The sequence below is a fragment of the Rhinolophus hipposideros genome (genome assembly GCF_964194185.1).
Source record: "Rhinolophus hipposideros genome assembly, chromosome: 17".
NCBI classification, from domain to species: Eukaryota; Metazoa; Chordata; class Mammalia; order Chiroptera; family Rhinolophidae; genus Rhinolophus; species Rhinolophus hipposideros.
In genome coordinates, this window is record NC_138063.1 from 32,646,640 (window position 1) to 32,666,758 (window position 20,119).

At 34.1% G+C, this 20,119-nt stretch overlaps 1 protein-coding gene across 1 annotated transcript in view; it reads left to right on the top strand.

Moving 5' to 3' along the window:
* Positions 1 to 20,119, top strand: part of CCDC178 (coiled-coil domain containing 178) — a gene marked incomplete at its 3' end in the record, with an annotated part of 368,411 nt that overhangs the window by 30,409 nt on the left and 317,883 nt on the right. The window contains exons 4-5 of the mRNA XM_081078376.1: positions 6,673 to 6,762; positions 12,838 to 12,977. Coding sequence (XP_080934502.1) covers positions 6,673 to 6,762; positions 12,838 to 12,977 — 230 coding nt within the window. The remainder of the gene's footprint in view (positions 1 to 6,672; positions 6,763 to 12,837; positions 12,978 to 20,119) is intronic.

The following is a 20,119-nucleotide window of genomic DNA, read 5'->3' on the forward strand; positions in this document are numbered from 1 at the left end:
GGCTCCATGGTTTCTATTCATAAATCACCTTTTGGTCTTATGAATGATTCCTTGTGAGTGATTCATTGCTTGCCTCTTGCTGCTTTCAAGATTCTTTTGCTTTTCACATCTGTGATGTGTCTAAATTTTATTCATTCTACTTGGAGTTCCTTGAGCTTCTCGGATATATGAATTAGTGTTTATCATCATATATGTAATATTTTAATCATTGATTCTAAAAATAGTCTTTCTACTCTTTTTGCTCTCCCTTCTCTTTCTCAGACTTCTATAATGCATATGATGATACGGTTGCTATTGTCTTACAGGTATCTGCGGCTCTCTTCATTTTACTTGCTTGCTTATTTATTTATTTATTTATTTTTCTGTTACTCAGACGGGGTAAATCAGACTGACCTATCTTTGAATTCAGTGATTCTCTGCCTACTCAAAGTTGAGCCCCTCTAGTGAATTTTTCATTTCATTTATTACAATTTTCAACTCCGTAATATCTACTTGGTTTCTTTTTACTGATATTCTCTATTTGACGTCATTCTCATACTTTCAAAAAATTGTTTAGTCATGATTTTCTTAGCCCTTTGGACACATTTAAAGTAGACCATGTAAAGTCTTTGACTAAGTAAGTCCAAACTCTGGATTTCCTCAGGGATGATGCCTATTGATTGATTTTTTAAAAATTAATAAAATTTTATACTTTGAATAGTTTCAGGTTTACAGAAATTAGCAGATAGTATAGAGTGCCCACTTATCCACTGTCCACCCCCTCACAGTTTTGAGTATTATTAACATCTTTCTTTAGTGTTGTACATTCATTACAGTTGATGAACCAATACTGATACATTATTGTGAACTAAATTCCGTATTTTACATTAGGACTTGTTTCTTATGTGATATAGTTCTATAGGTTTTGACAAATGCATAATGTTATGCCATGCTTCTTAGTCTTTTTCACCCTTAAGTGTGACAAGAAGGCTAGAGGGGGCTGGAGTTGGGTATTTTCCTTCCCTACATCAGTTAGGGAAGTAGCTCTGTTAAAGTAGTTTTCCTTGAGGTCAGATGGAAAACAGAACACTCTGGGCATAATCCATAGATTTTTTGAAAATGGTTATGTTTTACCTTGGGCATAATTCTAAAATAGTTACTTTTCTACTCCTTCTGAAAGTAGGGAAGAATATTTCTCCACTGTTGACTGTGAAAACCTAGTGAAGCTCCTGGAAATAAAACTAAGAAATAAAATTAATGAAAGTGTAAATGACCCTCTAAGACTGGTTCCCAGGAGTTTTGAGCTAGTCCACACTCGCCTCCAATACTTCATCAATTACAATTTAAATTTTTCTACCCATTTTTGTCTTCTGCAGTGTCTGCTCCCAGTAAATTGTGATTCTCTCTGTATTTGCTTCTGTCTCTCTGGCTTTTTGGTGTCAGTTTGCATTTAATTCCATCAGTTTGACTTCAATTCCCTGATGGATTTAAGAAGAGTTGATTTTAAGTTAATTGAACTTTATTATAAAGTGTTTTCATTTTTTAATACCTACATTATGACAGATTTATCCCTGACACATTTGTTTTTTGGAAACAAAAAAACAATATATTTTTTCTCTAAATTTTTTCTTCATGTTTAAAATGCATTACTGTATTATTACACATACTTATATCTTTATTAAATATAGCTTTAATTTTAAAATAATAACTTTTTAGGTTAAGAGTTAATAACTGTTTAGCTTAAGATCTAGATTCCTTCATAATTTGCTCACATCAAATTTTCTTAGGAAAGAAATGTATATATTTTATTTACAGAGTTTTGTGTGTCATTTTTATTTGGCTATTTGTAAAGATAAATTTAAATAATTCATACACATTGTAATGGTTATTTGATTAACACTGTCTTTCATCATTTTTATACCTTTTCAACACATTTCTTTTACATTTGCATATTTTTCTATGAATTTATTTTTGCCTCATTTTATTATTTTGTGGAGTTTTAGACTATAAATATCCTATTTGTAATGGATAGTAAATATTAGCATTAGGTATTCTTATATTTATTTATGTATGTATGTATAAGCTATCAAAATAGTTTAATACCACTAGAGCAAAACAATATATTTTCTGTTTTATAATTCACATACTATGAAAAGCTTAAGTCTTAAATTAATAATTTAATGCATTTTGTTAAATGTATACATCATAAATGTAGAGCCACAATTCCATTCTAGAAAATATTTTTATCACACCATAAAGTTTTTCACCTGCCACAGGCAACTATTGTTTTTATATCTATCACAATCATTTAGTTTTGTTTTTTTGAAACTTATACTAATAGAATTATACAATATCTGTGTACTTTCTCTGATTATTTTTACTCAGTACATTTTTTGAGGTTTACCAATTTTACTCCATTCCTTTTTACTGTTCAGCATTATATTATTGTATGACCACACAATATTTTGAAAAATTTATTTTCCTAGTGATGAATATTAAGTTTCTGGTTTCTACTGTTATGATTAAATATATCACAAATGTTCCTGGTTGATCTTTTCATAGACCTACACTTTATCTTGGGTAAAAGCTTAGGAGTGGAGTTGCTGCAGTTTAGAGCAAATATATTTAACTTTACAAGAAATAGTCAAACAAATATTAATATATTCTTATGTTTGAGAATTTTTTAAACACTTCAGAGATTATATAATGAAATATAAAATTTTTCTTCTCTACACTCCCTCTTTGCAAAGGTAACCATTCTAAACAGTTTCTTGATCTACATGTTTTATATACATTTACAAATGTCTATCAATATTTTCATCTCAGTTTTGAAAAACAAAAAGTGATGACATACATATCTGTGTCTTGCAATACAAATCTGTGTCTTGCAATTTTTCACTTAGCAATGTATCTCAGGCTACTTTGTATATCAGCACATAATGATTTATTTGCTATTTGTATTTATTTATTTATTTACATATTTACTTATTTATGTTTTCCAGGTTTATTGAAATATAATTGACATATAGCATTGTGTGAGTTTAACATCTACAATATAATGATTCGATAACATGTATATATTGTGAAATGTTTACTATAATATTATTGAACACATCCTTCACTTCACATAATCACTATTTTGTTCTTATGGTGAGAACATTAAAATCCACTCTTCATAGCAACTTTCAATTACAGATACTCCTTGACATATGATGGGGTTACATCCTGATAAACCCATGGTACGTTGAAAATATCGCAACTATGGAACGGCATAGCTTAGCCTGTCTGATTTCTACTAAATGTGTATCGTTTTTGCATCATCATAAAGTCAAAAAATCCTAAGTTGAATCATCCATCGTAGGTCAGGGACCATCTATACACAATACAGTGTAGTTAATTATAGTCACTGTGCTGTACATTAGGTCCCCAGAACATATTCCTCTTATAACTGGAAGTTTGTTCTCTTTGACCCACATCTCCTCATCCCCCCCACCCCCCATGCCAGCCCCTGGCTACTGCTGTTCTACTCTCTGCTTCTATGTGTTCAACTTTTTCAGGTACCACGTATAAGTAAGATCATATAGTATCTGTCTTTCTTTCATATAGTATCTGTCCGTCTGCTCAGGTCCGTTGTCTGACTTATTTTAATTAGTATAATGTCCTCCAGGTACATCCATGTAGTTGCAAATGGCAAGATTTTCTTTTTTTCTTTTTTAATGGCTGAACAATATGCCATTGTATATATAAGCTACATTTTCTATATCCATTCATCTGTATATAGATATTTAGTTGTTTCCATGTTTAGGCTATTGTGAATAATGTTGCAGTGAACAGGGGAGTACAGATACCTCGTTGAGAAAGTAATTTCATTTCCTTTTGATAAATACCCTGAAGTGGGATTGCTGGATCACATGGGAATTCTGTTTTTAATGTGTTGAAGAACCTCCATATTCTGTAGTGGCTCCACAAATTTATATTCAGGCCAACAGTGCATAAGAGTTTCCTTTTCTCCACATCCTTGTCAACGCTTTATTATCTTTTCTTTTTGATAATAGCCGTTCTAACATGTGTAAGGTGATACTTCATTGTGGTTTTGATTTGCATTTCCTTGATGATTAATGATGTTGAGCACCTTTTTATGTACCTGTTGGCTATTTGTCTTGCTTGGAAAAATGTCTGCCCAGGTCCGTTGCTCATTTTTTAACTGGATTATTTGTTTTTATGCTAGTGAGTTATATGAGTTCTTTATATATTTTGAACGTCAACTCCCTATTAGATAGATGGTTTGGAAATATTTTTTCCCATACTGTAGGTTGTCTTTTCATTATGTTGGTTGTTTCTTTAGAAGGTTTTTAGCTTGATGTAGTCCTACTTACTGATTTTTGTTTTAGTTGGTTGTGTTTCCTGCATCATATCCAAAAGATCTTTTATAAAGACCAATGTACAAGGAACATTTTCCCTATGTTTTCATTTAGGAGTTTTATGGTTACAGGTCATATGCTTAAGTCTTTAACCCATTTCAAGTTAATTTTTTTGTGAGTCAGATAAGATAGAGATCCAGTTTCATTCTTTTGCATGTTAATATCCATTTTTCCCAATACCATTTTTGAACAGACTATTCTTTTCCCATTGAGTATCCTTGGCTCCCTTGTCAAATATTAATTGATCAGATGGTTTATTTCTGGGCTTTCTGTTCTCTTCCATTGATCTATGTGCCTATTTTTATGCTAGAACCATACTGTTTTGATTATTATAGCTTTCTAGTATAGTTTGAAATAAGGAAGTGTGATGACTCCTGCTTTGTGCTTCTTTCTCAAGGTTGCTTTGGCTATTTGGGGTCTTTTATGTTTCATAAGAATTTTAATATTGTTTTTTCTATTTCTGTGTGAAATGCTATTGGAATTTTGATAAAAATTGAATTGAATGGACATTTTAACAATATTTACTCTTCTATCCATGAACATGGGATCTTTCTATTTGTGTTCTTCAATTTCTTTCATCAATGTCTTACAGTTTTTGGTATATAGATCTTTCACTTCCTGGGTTAAATTTATTGCTAAATATTTTACTCTTTTCATGCTATTGTAAGTGGGGTTGTTTTGTCTGATATAAATATAGCTACTTCTGATCTTTGGTTTCCATTTGCCTGATATCTTTTTCCATCCTTTTATTTTGAGCCCTTGAAGCTGAAATGAGTGTCTTGTAGTAGTGTGTAGATGGGTCTTTTTGTTTGTTTTCTTTGTTTTAAATCTGCTCAACCTCTCTGTGCCTTTTGGAGACTTTAATTATTTGCATTTAAAATAATTATTGATAGATAAAGATTTAATGCCAACTAGTTGATGGCTTTCTGCCTGTTTTTCACTTCTTTCTCTCTTGCTGTCTTTGTGAATTGATGATTTTCCATATTGGTATACTCTGATCCCCGTGTGTGTGTGTGTGTGTGGGGGGCTGCATGGGGTGGTGTGTGTGTGTGTGTGTGTGTGTGTGTGTGTATTTACTCTAGATTGTTGCTTTGTGATTACCTTAAGACTTACATGAATCATTTTATAGCTATAAGAGGTTATTTAAAGCTAGCAACAACTTAACTTCAGTCACATACAAAAACTCTACCCTTTTATTCCTCCTTCCTTCACATTTTATGTTTTTGATGTCACAATGTCCACATTTTTATATCATGTATCTATTAATAAATTATTTCAGCTATAGCTATTTTAGTATTTCTGTCCTTTAACCTTTATACTATAGTTGGTGATTAACACTCCATCATATTACAGTATTGAGTATTCTCAATTTTACTATATACTTTACTGGTGTGTTTCATATTTTCATGTTACTGACTGGTGTCCTTTCATTTCAGCTTGAAGAAGTCCTGTTTTGTAAGACAGGTGTAGTGATGATGAACTCCCTCAGCTCTTGTTTGTCTGGGAAACTCTTTCTCTTTCTTTATTTCTAAAGGACAGCTTTGCCTGCAAAGCTACCTGGTTTCTTGCAGAGCAGGGCACTGGGAACTGTGATCACTTGCACTGTATGATTGACATTGGCAGCCTTAGCTGTTCTTCTGTGTTCAAGCCATTGCTGTACTTCTCAGATTTGCTGTTCTCTGGCTGGGGTGAAACCGAAGTGATTCCTTTGTGCAGTGCCCCAAACGGGCAGGGAAGCTGGTTGCTCACCCTTTCCCAGTGAGGGAAACTACTATTTCAAGCTGGAGAGTTATCTCTTCTAACTGAGCAGTGTCTGCTTGGAGGGATGGGATGATGCAAGCAAAATGAATTTGTCTTCCCTTTTTTTTTCCTATTATTCTCAGGTTTTGGTTCATCGGTGTTGCTGAAGTTCTTAAGTGGATTCCTGAGCTCTCCTATAGCTAGTTTTGTTTTTGGATAGCTGTTTAATTGTTGATCTTTGTTGGGGGACGGAGGCTAGGATTTCCTACTCTACCATTTTGGTGATGTCACTGTGAGTGATCTCTGTTTTAATAGCTGCATGTTGTTTTGAATACCTTTTGAGACTTCAGCTAATTAAATAACAGAAAACATCTAAAGATATTGTACTGTGGGTTTTGGTTGGTATTTGTATTATAGTTGCTTTTGCAAGGACAACACTTACAACATACTTTTGTACATTAGTTTGCTTATTTTAAAATTTTAATAAGCAAATATTAGCTGCTCACAGAAATTTTTGTTTTCTTTTTCAAAGACAATGCCACATCACAAGCTTTGGTTCTGTTTGGTGCCCCTAAGGATGCTGTTGAGATTTTTCATGAAAACAAAATGACAAATACTGAAGGTGAGAACTGAATGTAAATTTTATAATAACCTATGTAAACTGTTTTTATATTCACTCATTAGTTTGTGATGTCACTATTATATTTTTATTAAGAAATAAACCTTAAATATAAATTAATAGTTAAAAAAGTAATGATATATAATAAGAATACAATATTGTAATATATTTTATTGATAACGTTGATTACAATTGGGTTCATAAGAATTATTTACAATTTCACAAATGTATGGATTTTTAAAATGAACATTTTCTTTGTTGCTCATGCCAGGACTGGCAGATGCTGGAAGTTCAAATGGTCTCTTAGAAGAAAAAGGACTAATGTTTTGGAGGTTTGAAATCCAGAATTAAAATTTGTTCATTGAGAATACAGAAAACATTATCTCTGAAAGTGTTTCTGATATTATATGTGGAAAGAGGTGGAAAGAGATAATGAAATATATACATTTCATATATAGGGGTTCATACTTCTTTCTTAGGTCATTCTGGTGGAGAACTTTACATCAAAAAATTGAAATCTTGATTTTGGTACATTTCTGCTCTGGAGATTCTCAGTTTAACAGCATAAAATTGGGATAAGTTGCCATCCTGATTCTTTATTTCTATCCAGTAGAAATGTTAAGTAGAATCTTAATATCCTGGGTTAGAGTTCATTGCCCATAATTAATTATGAGTCATAGTTTTGGAGAAATTTTTAAAAATATAAAATGATTGGTTTATGAACCAGTACATTCAAAATACTGGAATGTGCATGTGCTTCTAGGGTACAGATATGTTTAAGAAACGTTGTGTATAATCAAAGACCAAATGAAATATAACTACACATTAATCAGAAAACAGTGATTATATAGAATAATGAAATGACAAAGGGGAGTTAAAACTGTACTCAATTCTGATGTGTAGGCATGGGGTGTCCAAGCAATTATTGGACACCAGTTGGTGTCCTTCAATTCAGTTCAATTCTGACACCATCTACCTGGAGATAGCATCAGATCCTACAGGTTAAGGGCGCAGTCCTACAAGACTGCCCCTGCTCCCACTTCAGATGCCAGTAGAGAGCCCAGCTTATCACCTGCGCTTCTGACCAACTGCTATAGATTAGAGGTTTTAATAAATGCCACCCCCCGACGATTAATTTGTTGCAGTGGCTTATAGAACTCAAGGAGACATTTTAGTTTCTAAATTACTAGTTTATTACAAAAGGATATAACTCAGAAACTGCTAGATGGAAGAGATGCATAGGGCAAGGTATGAAGAAAGAGCACAACTCTTCCTTGCCCTCTCAGAGCTTGCCACTCTCCTTAAATCTCCATATGTTCAACAACCTGGAAGTTCTTCAATCTCATCCTTTAGAGTTTTTATGGAGGCCTCATTACTAGGCATGATTGATTCAATCATTGGCTATTGGTAATTGATTCAACCTCCAGCCCTTCTTTCCTGGGGATGGGACAGAAAGTTTTTATTTTCCAGTCATGTGGTTGGTATTCCTGGCAACCAGCCCCTATGCCTAGGTGGGATCCAAAAGTCACCTCATTAACACAGTGAAGCCACCTTTATTGCTCTCATCGCTTGGGAAATTTCAAGAGTTTTAGGAGCTCTGTGCCAAAAACAGGACAAAGGAGAAATATATTACTTATTATAAATCACAATATCACAGTACATGACAAATGAATAGTATGGGCAAGAATTACCTTCAGTGTTTTGAGTAACACCAATATTTATGGTCTCTAAGTATTAAGAACTGTTAATGAATAAAGACAAATGTGAACTGAATCTTAAAGGATACATTTGTAAGAAGTGATAAGGGTATTTAAACAAGAAGAACAGAATGAGTCGGATAACAGTGATGAAATAGTACAAAATATGGAAAAAAATAGATTACTTTCACTATAGTATAGGGAAGATTCAGAAATGTAAAGATAATTGGTTAATATGAAGGAAGAAATGATTCAGGTGCAGTCAAGAAGCATTTTGAATTTGAAGCTCAAGAGTGAACTTCATTTCTCAGTCTCTGGTCTTGTGTGTTTGTGTGTGTGTGTGTTTACATAACCAAATCTTTTGCTTGGAAATATGAGTCTATGCAGAATTATTTGTGTGCAGGCGGAAGTACAGAGACTGATGACCTTATCATTCTAGTCCAGGATTAAGGTAATAAGGGCTTGACCTATGAAGGATCACTGTCTATGAAAGATAGGGATTAAAGAAACATTGCAAAGGAATTGTTAAGATTTGGTAATATATTGATATAGGAACTTGAATGAAAAGAGGATTCAACAATGATTTAACTGTTGCGCACTTGGGAAAATGGGAAAATGGGAATTGAGAATAAAGGAAAGGAGGTTCAGTAGAATGAAGACCAGCTGAGTTTTAGAAATACTGGCTTTGCAAATGGGTTTGTCCCTTCAAGACTACCTTTGGCTTGCTGGCCTTGACAAAGTCCACATGTTTAATACCAAGTAGATTGGAGGGGGGCAGGTAACCAAAAGTTTTATGTTGGTATATCTTTACTCTCTCACCAATCTTTTATTTGCCAAATAGTTCCTGATTATCCATGCGGTGTCAGGTACCTTTCTCACTGCTTGGAATGTATCAGATCCCTCCCATCCTGGAGCTCTGTCTGTATGTTTCCTTTTCCTTTTCCAGCTCTATGTCTGATGGTAGGAATGTGTTCCTTTCCTCTGTAGCCTTTCTGGCTTTGGCCTGTTAGTTTACTGGTGTTAGAAATTTCATTGTTGCTTTGTGTGTGGCATATCAGCTTTTCTATGGGTACATTCTAATTTTAAGTCTTCTTCTCCCATTCTGCAAAGGACATTGCAGGTCCAACCTTCCATTTTCTACATTAGGTGCTAGGGCCAGGCTCTAGGAACGGCATGCTTTGGAAGATTTGTACAATTTGGCAAGGAGTTCAGGGTAAAGTTATATCTAAAGATGGTTAGTGGGGGGTAAGCACTTAGAGGAGATGACTAAGAGAGAAAATTATTTCTTACCAAGAGTCATGATTAAGGACTATGTGGAGAAATAGGTAATGAAGAAGTGATAGAAAGCTATTAAAGAGGAACATTTCAAGGAAGTATTGTGTGCTATGTTCTGCAGCATGAAGAGTTTAAAGAGAAAAGGAGGATAGGAGATTATGGAATTCTACCTCTAGGGTATGGTTAGTGGTCTTTTCATAAAATAAATTTATGGAGGTAAAATTTAAATACAATAAAGTCTACTCATTTCAAGTGTACAAGTCAATGATTTTTGACAAATGTGTGCATCCATTTAACCATTATCTTAAAAAGGATATAGAATCTTCCATCTTTCCAGAAAGTTCATTAATGCCCTTTTTAGTTAGCATCACTCTAATCCTTGCCCCATATCCACTGATAGGATTTTAATTTTAACATTCTAAAATTTCAAATACATCTTAAGTTATTGGGGCTGGGTGAATAAATTATGTGAGGATTAAATTATTGAGCAAGGAGAGTTGACAGTTTATGAACATAATATTTCTATTTCATTTGCCAACATAATCAGCCAGTCCATATTTTTCCTCAAATGGAAGTTTCATGCTGCAGAGTCTCAACAAACCAACTCTGACCTAAGACCAGGAGGACCTTCCCTCTTATACATTGATTTTCAGCAAGGGGGTTGGAGTTGGGCAGATGCTTAGAGCAGAGGAGAGTCCTGTTTGAGCTCAGTTCTTTAAATACTCACCCTGATCACTTGCGCATAGCCCTCACTGGGAGGAGCTCTTGTCAATTTATATTTGACTAAAACCATTAATTCATTGTATCGTGGAATTTTAGGGGGAAAAGATCTTATATAATGCCCCACCCCACTGACCCATTAATTTATCGAGAAATCTGAGGTTGGAGAGTGAATAGTTTCAGCTTAGGAAGAACAGTTAGTTGTCAGTCAAGAAACAAACAAACAAAAAAGAATGAACATAGACTCCTAATTCAGTGATCTAGGTGTCTCTTTAAGAGGGATAAAATTAAAAAGAAATGGAAAGTAAAGTATTAACATGTATCATGCATACATTAGAATAAAGATAGTAATAAGAGCTCAAGAATTATGTTTCTTGCTTGTACTGCTTATGATGTCATGTCTTTTACAGATTTTCAGTGCAAAATTTAACTTCAGAGTATTTCATTTCCCCCACTTTACCATATGTAAAATGTTAATTCTAAACCATAGGATGCTATGGAAATTAATTAGTATTCATGTAATAGATTGAGAGTAGAATATGCAGAAAATATTAAATGAGTCATTACTATCCTTGTTTTCTCCACATTTAATGAAGCAAAGCAAATGTTTTAAGTATAAGGACAACTGCCTGCTTGTTAAATATATATTAAAACCTTATTTCTAGAGGAAGGGCAACATGTCCTTATCAAGATACTTGGATAGGAGATCAATATGTAATTTTCACCAGCTTGTTCTTGGTCCTTTGATTATTGCTAAGATATATATAGAGATAGATATAGATAGATATAGATATATAGATATATAGATATGTATGAACTAAAGAGGAAAGTTGGAACATAACACACCCAAAATAGTCATAGCAAATATTTGTGTCCAGTATGTTCAAAGCAAACTAAAATACTTCAGAATATTGACACGGATATCTTGAAGGAATATTCAGAATTAAAAAACAAGTGATATGTGAAACATCTGAAATGCCCTGAAATACAGTTTTAGGACTGCTCCTCTTTATTTTGCCACATTTTAAAAAATGTAAAACTTTTATAGTATAGTTTACACTCCATGGCCAGGGAGATATATAGTTCAAGTGCCAACTCTCCCACCTACCAGCTTTTTGGAACTGGACATTTTACATAACTTTTCTAAGCCTTGGTATCCTCATCTATGAAATAAAATAGTAATTACATTTCATATGATTGTTGTGAGGGTCCAATAAAATATGCCATCAAAAGTACTTAGCATAGTCCCATGTTTAGCACATGATTTTAGTGTTCAAAAAAATGTTAGAATATACACACACACACACACACATACGCATGTACACACATTCATATAAATGGGATAAAGGAAACACTTCGATTTATAAATGAAACAGATATGCCATTTTCACAGAGATTGTGTTTCTGGAGGAGATTATGGGTCTTCATTTACAAGATTGCAGTTTAAATGAAGGTATGTAAAATTTTTATCATCTCTGTGGATTGGCATTGAAACGAAAGGCACAAGCTAGAGGCAACAGCATTACTTCTAATTCTCAAGGTCAACTGAAATGAGGACATCACACTGTTCTCACTGAGGCACCAAGCCTATTTTGTGTCTGGCATTTCAGATCAGTGATTGCAGCTATAACCCAGCCCTACAGTGTCCTTAGAGGCAAAAGGACTGTAAGTAAGCACTTTGGTGGAGTTTCATGTACAACTTTGCTGTGCTTCTGCAACCTTCAGTTGATTCCTACATGCCAGGATTAGAATCACTGAGGCACATCAGACTGAGTGGATTTTCTGATGAGTACAACTTGAATGCTGTAGTGAGAACATCAATCACTCTTCATATGAGACTCCAATTTTCAGAAATGGAAGGTAGAAAATGAGGTTGTTTTGAGGATGAAGGGGACCTGCTTTTATTTTTTTAGCAAGAGAAACTCATGCTGTATTTAAGGAAAAACTCCTTCAATGCATGAATGGTTGGATATTATTTACATTGGAAAATGTGGAATCTCTTTGAAAGGAGTATTTAAAATATATGTCAAAGTCATTTTTTAAGTGATTCAGGATCTATCAAAAACAGATGGATTAATATGTTTTCTCCCTTTTGTCTTTACTTTTCCCCCCCAGTGGTTCATGATGCTATGGAACGCTTAAACCTTTTAACTTTGAAGTTTTGTTTTTGCTTTTTGGTTTCACTTTTATTACATTTTAAGTCATAAATGATTATTTTAGGTTTTAAAGTTTAGAAGGTTTATTTTGTAATTGTGACATATTAATCAACCTGTTTGTTAAAAATCTTTGAGTATTAGAATTAATAAAGGTGAATATTTTTGCATATTCTGAACACCAGGCTTACTACCCTGTAATATAACTGATAACTAAATTCTTTCTACTTTAGGGGTGAATAAAGGCATTTACTTTAGCTACCCATGTCGACGTCACAGCTGTGCGTTAGTAAACATCCCAGCACCATGTGTCAACAAAATGATTTCACACATTGAAGATGTAGAGTCTAAAATACAAGAGCATTTGAAACAGGTACATAATATATAAAATGCTAACATTATTGTAAGCTCTATAGAGCCTATAGAACGTCTGTTATTTAAAGAACCCAAAGAGTTACTATTTTTTAATGATAGTTGAAACACTTTATAGAATCTTTGCTCAGTTGTATAATTTCATAATCTAGACATGCTTTTGATAGTCATACTCCGGAAGGCTGAAATGATCTCATTAAATAGATTCCCCCCCACACACCTGTTTGTTCTTTATCCAGAGGCAATCATGCTAAGTAGTAATTTCCATAAGCCAACTTGACTAGTAAATCAAATAGCATTTACATCCTTTTTTGGGACACTAAACCAATTAGATGATTAGACAAGTAAATTAGTGTGTAAAAAGGACAGTATGCCCTTTTTAATGAGATGTTTTATTCTGAAGAAATACTTAATAGGTCTGTTGAAAAAGAATATGACGTTTCTTTCTCTTTTTAACCTGTTGGTTTGCCTTTATTATTCTGAAGGGAGTCCAATCTTGAAATCACTGTAACTTTCAATTATTTTCAAAGGATGATTTAGGAATGATAAACACCTTCTCATACCTTTTATTAAGATTGTATTTCTGAGCAATTAATGCACAATTGGAGTGTCCAAATGGAAGGGTAAGTTTGCCAGAGACTTGTGTTATTTCTCTTTCTTCACCATTGTTACTGGCTCTGGCTCTGAAAAGGTTCTTGTAGCCACTGATGATGCTTGATCTAGGGTTTTGTTTCCTTGAAGAAATGCATTGTAGTGTGTTTGTTAAAATTACAGGCTTAGATGGGAATGGAGATACTGTGTTAAAGAACCAGCATAAGATATGCATTCAATATATATTAATCATTGTCCTATAATATTATTTATATCATTCCATATTAGTATCATATTATCTCTGTTACTTTGTTAGTGCTGTCTTCTGGTGCCTACCTCAGAATCCAATACATAGTAGGCACTCAATAAATGTCTGTTGAATGAAAAAACAATGAAGACCTGAAGCAGAGTCTTTCTTTTCTAGATACGTCTGATGCATCTATCCATCTAATATATTCAGAACTACCATTTACAAAACATCTGCTATTTTCTTTTTTACTTTTTAAAAAAGATTATTATTAAAATATAACTAATATGCAATATTATATTAGTTTCAGGTGTTTGGGGTTTCTTTGGATAAATGCCTAGACCTAAGATTACCAAATCCTTCTTTATCTCGTGTTTGTCTTCTTTGTTTTAAAGTCTGTTTTGTCTGCTATAAGTATTACTACCCCATAAGTGTTACTACACCATAGTTATTCAACATTTATATACCTAAAAATGTGATCACCATGATAAGTCCAGCAACCATATGACAGCATACCACACTATCATAATATTATTGACTATATTATCTATGCTGTAAAATACATCCCCAAGACTTCTTTGTTTTATACATGGAAATTTGAACCTTTTATTCCCCTATACTTTTCCCTCTTTACTGAGTTTTTAAATTACAGTTGACATCCAATATTGTTTTATATTAATTTCAGGTATACGCCATAGTGGTTAGACATTTATATAATTTAAGAAGTGATCACCCTGACTAGTCTAGTACCCACCTGGCAATATACATAGTTGTTACCATATTAAAAATATTCCCTATGCTTTACTTTACATCCCCATGACAATTTTGTAGCTACCAATTGTATTTTTTAATCCCTTCACCTTTTTCACTCTGTCCCCAACCCCCCTCCCATCTATCACCCCAATAAATTTCTTATCTATCTGACATCATACATAGATATTAAAATATTATTGACTATATTCTTTATGCTATACCCTACATCCCCATGACTACTGTATAATAACCAATTTGCACTTCTTAATCCATTCCACTTTTTCACCTACCTTGATATCCCCTCCCATCTGGCAACCATCAAAATGTTCTCTGTATCTCTCTGTATATGAGTTTGTTTCTGTTTTGTTTGTGTGTTTATTTTGTTCTTTACATTCCACTTACAAGTGAAATCATATGACATTTGTCTTTTTCTGTCTGACTGAATACACTCAGCACAGTACCCTCTAAGTCCATCCATGTTTTTGCAGATGGCAAAATTTTATTCTTCTTTATGGCTGAGTAATATTCCATCATATATATGTACCACCTCTTTTCCATGCATCCATTCAGGGACAACTAGGTTGCCTTCATATCTTAGCTATTGTAAATAATGCTGTAATGAATATATAGATGCACGTGTCCTCTTGAAGTAGCGTTTTGGGTTTCTTTGGATAAATGCCTAGACCTAGGATTACCAAATCCTTCTTTATCTCGTGTTTGTCTTCTTTGTTTTAAAGTCTATTTTGTCTGCTATAAGTATTACTACCCCAGCTTTTTGTTTGTCTGTTTGCTTGTGTCAATTTTTATGAAACATCTTTTTCTATCCCTTTACTTTCAGTGTGTGTGTATCTTTTGATCTGAAGAGGGTCTCTTGTAGGCAGCATATGTAAGGGTCTTGTTTTCTTACCCATTCAGCCACCCTGTCTTTTGATTGGAGCATGTGATCCATTTACATTGAAAGTAATTGTTGATATTTGTAGTTATTGCCATTTTGTTATTCATATTCTTCTTTTTTTTTTTCATCTTAAAGAAGTCCTTCTAACATTCCTTATAAGACTGGTTTGGTGATGATGAACTCCTTTAGCTTTTTTTTTGTCTAGGAAGCTCTTTATCTGTTCTTCAAATCTAAATGATAGTTTTGCTGGGTAGAGTACTCATGATCTTGGTTGTAGGTCTTTGCTTTTCAATATTTTGTGCCAATCCTTCTGGCCTGCCAAGTTTCTGTTGAGAAACCAGCTGACAATCTTATGGGAGCTCCCTTATAAGTTACTAGTTGCCTTTCTCTTACTGCTTTTAGGATTCTCTCTTTGTCTTTAACCTTTGCATTTTAATTATTTTAATTATTTTCTTGGTATGGGCTTCTTTGGGTTCAACTTGTTTGGGACTCTCTGTACTTCTTGGGTATGAATGTCCATTTCCTTTGTGGAGTTAGGGAAGGTCTCCATCATTATTTATTCATGTAAATTTTCAATTCCTGCTGTCTCTCTTCTCCTTTTGGTACCCCTATGATGTGAATGTTGGTATGCTTGATCTTGTCCCCCATTAAATATCTCCTGATAAAGCACCCAAATCTGAAAATATAATGATCTTGACTTTGTTCAGTCCACTGTGACTTGTTTTTGTTTGTTTGTTTTTGATGAAGTTACGTTCCTCTTGGGAACTGTGAGAAGTGCATTTATGATGGGGTAGGATGAGGTCAAGGACAGGGAGAAAGTGATGCCCTCGTTAGGCCAAGCAGTTTTTCCTCTTCTTTTAATTTGCAATAGTTTTACTTTTGTCTAAATTGTCCACTGTGTTTCTCTACAAACTGCTGAATTTTTTAAAACAGCTTTATTGAGATAATTTACATACCATAAAGTTTGCCATTTAAAGTGTACAATTCAGTGATTTTTAATGTATTTTCAGAGTTGTGTAACTATTGCCATAATCACAAAAGCCCACACATTATATAATCCCATTAACATGAAATGTCCAAAATAGGCCAGTCTATTGAGACAGAAAGCAGGTTGATGGTTTCCTAGGGCTGAGGGTTTCCTAGGGCTGAGGTTTCCTAGAACTGTTGATGGGAGTGGGATTTCTTTTTGGGATGATGCTTGTTTTTAATCAGGATAATCTTAATCTTTTATTAGATCATGTTCTCTAAGTAATTATAAAGCTGTAATCTATTTTGGGTATGGAATACATTAGATGAGTGAAAGGTCAATCTTTTTTGGATCAGGCATTATAGTTTGTTTGCCCATTATAACACAGTGCTCTCTACTGTGTCAGAATAAACACTGGAGAGCCTGTGATTAGCAGAGATAAATCTGCCATAATAAGCTTGTCCATCTCCTCATTGCAGTGTAATTGAAGTTCTGAATTTTGAAAAGAAAATTCTTCAGAGTAGTGTTACTATGAACATTTTCTCTACTTATTTTTGCAAAGAATAAGGAAACACTGCAAAATGATGGAAATAATTGCCTAGATAACTTTCCATACTAGTAAAGGTTTTATTTTCTGCCACCTTATTCTCCTAGACTAGAGATAGTTTTGTTTAATTTGTAATGATCTCTACCTAAGTAAAAAATTTCCTCTTCATTTAATCAATGTAAATCATTAAGATGCTACCATGATTTAAAAGAATGGTATAGAGTACAGATGTTCCACAACTTATGATGGGGTTACACGTTGAAAACATTATAAGTTGAAAATGCATTTAATACACCTAACCTACTGAACATCATAGCTTAGTCCTATCTTAAACATGCTCAGTTGGACAAAATCATTCAACACAATGAATACTCTGTAGAGTATTGGTTGTTTACCCTTGTGATTGCAAAGCTTACAGGAAGCTATGGCTTGCTGCCTCATGAGAGAGTATCTTACCATATATTGCTAGCCCAGGAAAGGATTTAAATTAAAAACTTGAAGTATGGTTTCTACTGAATGAGTATTGCTTTTGTACCAATTTGTAAAATTGGAAAACAGTAAGTCAAATGATCCTAAGTTGTGGACTTAGAAATCTGTTTTTAGAAATCATTCTTCAGAATACAAAGATTATATTGTACAGATATTATAACATCATCAATAAAATGATAACAAAACTAATATTTATTAAGTGCTTACTTTATATCCTAAGCTTAATATGCATGATTTGATTGACTCCTTATTGAAATCATGTGAGGTAGAAGCCACTATTATCCCCAATTTGCTGATGAGGAAAACAATTCCAGAGGTTGATTTCCCCTAAAATCACACAGTTAGTGGCAAAGCCAGCATCCAGACCAGGTGTGTCTGAGATCCCAGAACATCCGATTCATCACTGTGCTGGGTCATCTATCCTTGAGAGTATGTCAGCTATGAGGACCAAAACACATGAATGTTAAAATGCTTATAATTCCAATTGAAGACTTTGCTTGGTTACTCCATTTCATATTTGTTTTTAATTCTGAAACCTGACATTTAATCATCTGACCCTTTGACCACATTTCTGATACTTTGAATTCTCTCGTTTTGTTAATTCAATTATATTTCATTTTAAACTTAAAGACACTTCAAATCCTGACATTATCTACTGTTTCCCATTCTGGCATTCCACTTTTCTTGACTTCCTTGCCTCATCAGTTCATGTCTTAAAACACTCACCAACTGATATGTTGTTTGGTCCTTTACTTCTTTATCCTGTTATTCTTTTAGTCTGATAAAATGGCAACCCTGGTGAGATCTCACTGATGGTTGGCCATCTCCACTTTTATCCCCAGCCTACTTAATAGTTCTGGAGAACATCACACAGTAAACCAAATTTGAGATGTTAAGCATTTGTGGTCTCTAACCTCAATGGGATCTTTAACAGTGTTCTGAAATTATTCTGGTTGTCAACCAGAACTTTGTCTAGGATTCTCTGGTATCTACTCCAATCCTTTCCTTTGTGCAGGTCTCCAGATCTTTCATCTCACTACTCATGCATCTTTTGCTTCCCCAAGAGAATGGAAAATATAATAACAAATGCCTCAGACTCCTGCTATCTCATGTATGAACACCCTTGAATTCCACAAACATTGTTCCTTTTTTCCTTCCATGGAAGATTTCCTTTCCCCACCAATCCCTACTGCTTTCATTTGCATTATGTTTTCTGTTTTTGCGAGGAGCTTGTTATCATCAGGTGTTCTCACCAACCTATCTTCCAAATCTCCTTTTTTCTTAACTGCCTTCTGTCAACATTTAAAATATTGATGTTTCTCAAGAAATTTTTATACCACACATACCTTTAAATATATATCCCTTTTTGCTTTCTCTTACCATCCCACTTACCATCTAGAGAGTTGTCTAAATTTAGTATTTTGGATTCCTCATCTCCCAATTATTCATTTATTAATTGAAATCTGGATTTGGTCTCCATCATTCTAATGAAAATACCTTTATAAAAGTTACCATTGTTTTTCCTGTTATCTGTTGTTATACATAAACACACAGACTCTAAAACTTTGTAGCTAGAACAAACATTTATTTCGTTACAATTGAGCCATTTGTTTGGGGCTCAGCTGGGCAATTTTGTTGGTTGTTGCCTGGAGCCAATCATGTGGATGCATGCATGTACTAACTCAACTGAGAATAGTGATAAAGATGCCTCACTCACATGTCTAGTGGCTGGGAGAGTGTTCTAAGAGTACAAATCTCAATGCTCAAGTGCTTAACAAAGCTTTGCTTATGTTATGTTTGCTGAAGTCCCACTGGCCAAAGCAAAGCTTTTAATCAATCCCCCTCTTAATGTGGTTGTGTATTAGACAAGATGTGGATGCCAGGAGACATGATTCTTTCGGGATAATTTATGTAGCAATCTATCAGTCCATTGGCAACATGATTAACAACCCATCTAAATGCAAAGTATAATCATCAGCTCCCCAAAAGTTTTATTCCATTACGGTTTTATGCAGAGGTCCACAATCACATGTTCTGTAACCAATCTGATGCAGATAATGTTCTTTGGGTGCAGCTTCTTTTCACCCAGATATCTGTGATTTAATATGACAAGGTAAATACTGCTTCTGCACACTTAGCATACAATGTGAAGCATGGACAGAATAATCACAGTAAACATGCTCAATCAAAAAAAGGGAGAAAAGAAAAGCTTTTACTGACGCATACAATTCTGAAATTTGTGAGGGCACATGATGATAGGTCAACCACATCTGGGACCAAGGAATGTTTCTTGATTACTATTCAGTTCTGCTTCCTGGGAATAGTTTACAAATTTGTTGCTTTCCTTGTCACTTTGTTCTACTCTGAGCTCTTGGCTCTGAGAGGTGCTTTGATTTGCATAAGAAATAACCCTGAGTAGCTCTCTCAGACTTTTTCCTGTATTAGTCTGCTCAGGCTGCCGGAACAAAATACCACAGACTGGGTGGCTGAAACAACAGAAATTTATTTTCTCATAGTTCTCGAGGTTAGAAGTCCAAGATCAAGGTGCTGTCAGGGTTGGTTTCTATTGAGAATTCTCTTCCTGGCTTGCAAACACTGTTGTCACGTGGTGAGAAAGCAAGCTATGGTATCTCTTCTTCTTCTTATAATAACAC